This window comes from Sinocyclocheilus rhinocerous, unplaced genomic scaffold (assembly GCF_001515625.1).
Source record: "Sinocyclocheilus rhinocerous isolate Xijiao unplaced genomic scaffold, SAMN03320098_v1.1 scaffold1115, whole genome shotgun sequence".
Taxonomy (NCBI): domain Eukaryota; kingdom Metazoa; phylum Chordata; class Actinopteri; order Cypriniformes; family Cyprinidae; genus Sinocyclocheilus; species Sinocyclocheilus rhinocerous.
In genome coordinates this window covers 590,290-593,774 of record NW_015658514.1, presented here as the reverse complement: position 1 = coordinate 593,774, position 3,485 = coordinate 590,290, and the positions used below count along the sequence as shown (strand labels likewise).

General features: G+C 40.6%; 1 protein-coding gene across 2 annotated transcripts in view; it reads right to left on the bottom strand.

Annotated features, from left to right (window-relative positions):
• Positions 1-3,485, bottom strand: part of LOC107722416 (synaptotagmin-13-like) — a 19,263-nt gene that overhangs the window by 13,931 nt on the left and 1,847 nt on the right. The window contains exon 1 of one of the 2 annotated variants that reach the window (XM_016530776.1): positions 683-1,036. The exons of the other annotated variant lie outside the window; for it this stretch is intronic. Within the exon in view, the coding sequence (XP_016386262.1) occupies positions 683-856 (174 nt within the window). The 5' untranslated portion in view covers positions 857-1,036. Of the gene's footprint in view, positions 1-682; positions 1,037-3,485 lie in introns of those variants that run through there. 2 annotated transcript variants of the gene reach the window in all.

The window sequence follows — 3,485 nt, the reverse complement described above, 5'->3', positions numbered from 1 at the left end:
ATATTTCATGTATTTCATGAAAAAAATTATTTGTGATATATATATATATATATATATATTATTATTATTATTTTTTTAGGTAATTTTTTTTTTTTAGGAAAAAAGTAAGCATGAAGGTCCACCCCTGAACATGTCATATGGGGAGTGAGCAAATCATACGAAAAGGTATGAATGAGATCATACAAATTCATACAAATTAACCACCAGTTTGCCAAAATATGAAATACAAATTGTCATGAGATTGTGTTCGTTTTTCTGCTCCTACTAAGCACCAGTAATACCAGAAATATGAAATAAGGTGACATATAAGCAACTACAGCAGCCATTAAATTGGATTTACAATGTATGTACTATATGTAATCATAGAGTAGAACATCATTTTCAGTACATTTACACCATAATGTTATATTATGAGCAGGCATGATGACACAGTCATCCAGTAAAGAGTTTTCAGATGCATGCAAAGAAATCCTTTTCAGTACAGTATTATTGTTTCTGCCTCAGTGAGCTAACCTGTGTTATGTAAGTGCCACTTCCATCCTTCCACTCAGGTGAGTCAGAACATTTAGCTCGTTGCATATCCCAGCCTGTGTTCTCATCTCTGTTTGTTCTTTTACAAGCTCTTGTCTGTGTCTGTATTTAAAACCAAACCTGGTTGCCGGTCCATGAGTATTGTTCTTACCTGCGTCAGAGTATGCAGGATACTGGGTTTGGCTTTCTCTGGGTCAGTATCGTCCCCTCTCTCAAGTTTCCCCTTCTTACAGCTCTTGCAAAGCAGGGAGAGACCACACAGCGTCAACACTCCAGACACGGTTCCCAGCGTAACCCCCAACAGCGCTGTCGCAGACACGAGCATTCCCACCTTGAAACAGACACCCAAACACACCGAATGAAGTGCAGAGGAGAGAAGAGGAGAAAACAGGAGGAACAATCCACTCTTCAGTGATGTGACTCCATGGTGAGAGAGGAGGAGGAGGAGGAGAGAGGAGATGATTGGAGAGCTACTAGAGACATAGAGTGGCACGTGTATGTGTGTGTGTGTGTGTGGTCTGTATATTGTGTGATGTCTCTTTTCGATATTTTCCTATTGCTCTTCCTTCAGCAAACACATATTATTGTCTGTAAGTGATTATTCTTGACTGCATAAATAAACAAATATATTAATAAACAAAGACTATGAAAGGAAGTGTGTGTGTGGAGGGGTCGGTTTTTGCTAACATCATGACGACCAAAGTGTCCCCAAAAGGACAGTAAAATCTGAAATCATGTACATTGTGAGCCAATGGTCCCTATGAGAAAAACAGCTTAATAAACATAAAAAAAAACATAAATGTTAAACTGCAAAAATGTTTTTTTTCTGTGTGTGTGTGTGCGTGCAGCTACATGAGTCGTGACTCTAGACTGTTTCAGGGAAAGCTCAGCAGATGCCGAACAACACCAGCGTGTGAGTATGTGTGTACACGAGTGTGTGCACATACACAAAAACACAGACAGACAAATCATTTCTAAACTAATTACCTCTTATAAAAGCAGTCTGGAGAAGATTCTAATAATAAAACACTTGTCCCTCACCATTCTTAACTTGCCTGTTACTGGATGAACTCAATGTACTTTGAAATAATCAGAGTTCTGTGAGAGAGCTGATCTGATTTGAGAACACAGATGGTTGATTTTGATCATTCTCTTTTGATTTGCAGGACTGATATGAATATTTATAGTATATAATATATAATATTTTCCCCTTCTTACAGCTCTTGCAAAGCAGGGAGAGACCACACAGCGTCAACACTCCAGACACGGTTCCCAGCGTAGCCCCCAACAGCGCTGTCGCAGACACGAGCATTCCCACCTTGAAACAGACACCCAAACACACCGAATGAAGTGCAGAGGAGAGAAGAGGAGAAAACAGGAGGAACAATCCACTCTTCAGTGATGTGACTCCATGGTGAGAGAGGAGGAGGAGGAGGAGAGAGGAGATGATTGGAGAGCTACTAGAGACATAGAGTGGCACGTGTATGTGTGTGTGTGTGTGTGTTTGTGATGCACGGTCTGAAACCACCTCAGCCTGGCAGACAGAGCAAAAGGGAGAGAGAGAAGGAAGGAGAGACAGACATAGATAATCAAAGGGGAGGGGCTTCGATGGCTGGCAACCCCTCCTCAATAAGGAGAAGTCTGTCACTGCAGCCCACCCCTTTCATCACCAAAGTGGCTGTACGTCAGCCTTTACGTCAGAGCTGCATGAACTCACCTTCACACACTGGGTGTGCTGTAGCAGATCTTCATATATACACTCACAGTATAGAGAGATTCTTAAAATAATGAGGTATGAAGTGTAGGAGTGTCATTATGAAGAGAGGCTGTTTTATTTACGCATTTGGCAGACGCTTTTATCCAATGCAACTTACATCGCAATTTATCAGTTCATGCATTTGCTGGGAATCCATGACCTTGGCATTGCTAGCACCATGTGCTACTGTTTGAACTAAAAAGTTAAACAACATTAAAGACGGTTAGATTTTATAATTATGGTTATTATTAAATTTACATTTCTGATATCTAGACTTATATTTTTGTGATTTTGCTTGGTGTCACCAAGCTTGTGCTGCTTGGGCGCTAGGTTTAGTCATACACTTCACTCACTTTCTTGTGTGCCAATAGTGCATATGATAAAAAAATAATAATAATCTCACATTCTTACTGACACATTAATTTGTTTTACACTTCTACACATTTTGTGACTTACAATAATAACACAAAATGACTTTTCACTGATTTTATTACAAGAACAGATTTGGACAGATGTCTAGGCATTTATCCTTATGAAAGCATAAGTGAAGAAAGTGAGATTAGAGGAGAGATGTTTTCTTACACAGAGGAACAGCACCACAGGCTAGGACTGCATCCATCATGTAGGCTACTAATAAAGACAATGGTATGACTGTAGAATTAGACAATATTATTTGGTCAGGTCTTGCCTTTTTTTCTAACTGCTTTGGTAATATTTTTAAGGTTTGGAACTCATTCCTTTACAAGCAAGGAGCTGTCTGCGATTCATGAAGCGGCCATGTTTGATGGCTTTGACCTTGAGAACGCCAGAGAGAAAATGGACCTGTGACGCCATCTTCAGGTGATATACAAAGTAAACACCTTATTTCAGCCTCATAAATTACCTGAATAAATGCCAAAGTTGTCTTCATATAATAGTTACAACCAATTAAAGGCCACCGCATTCTACGGCTGTATGTATTCTGTGGGTTCTTATTAAGAAGCGGTTCCATTAAAAATACCAGAACTGAATGATTTACGTACGGCTCTGTTAACGCTTGTTAAACCACTCTGGCAATGTTTCGCACAGGGGGGTGGACCGGTGGCTAGAGCCACTGCCCCTTTGCCCTCATCGGCTGAGTTGCCCCTCTCACCAACGGTCTGTTACCGCTCCGCTAAAGATCCGCCGATTCCGCTAATCCGCTCCGTGTTTTCCCGCC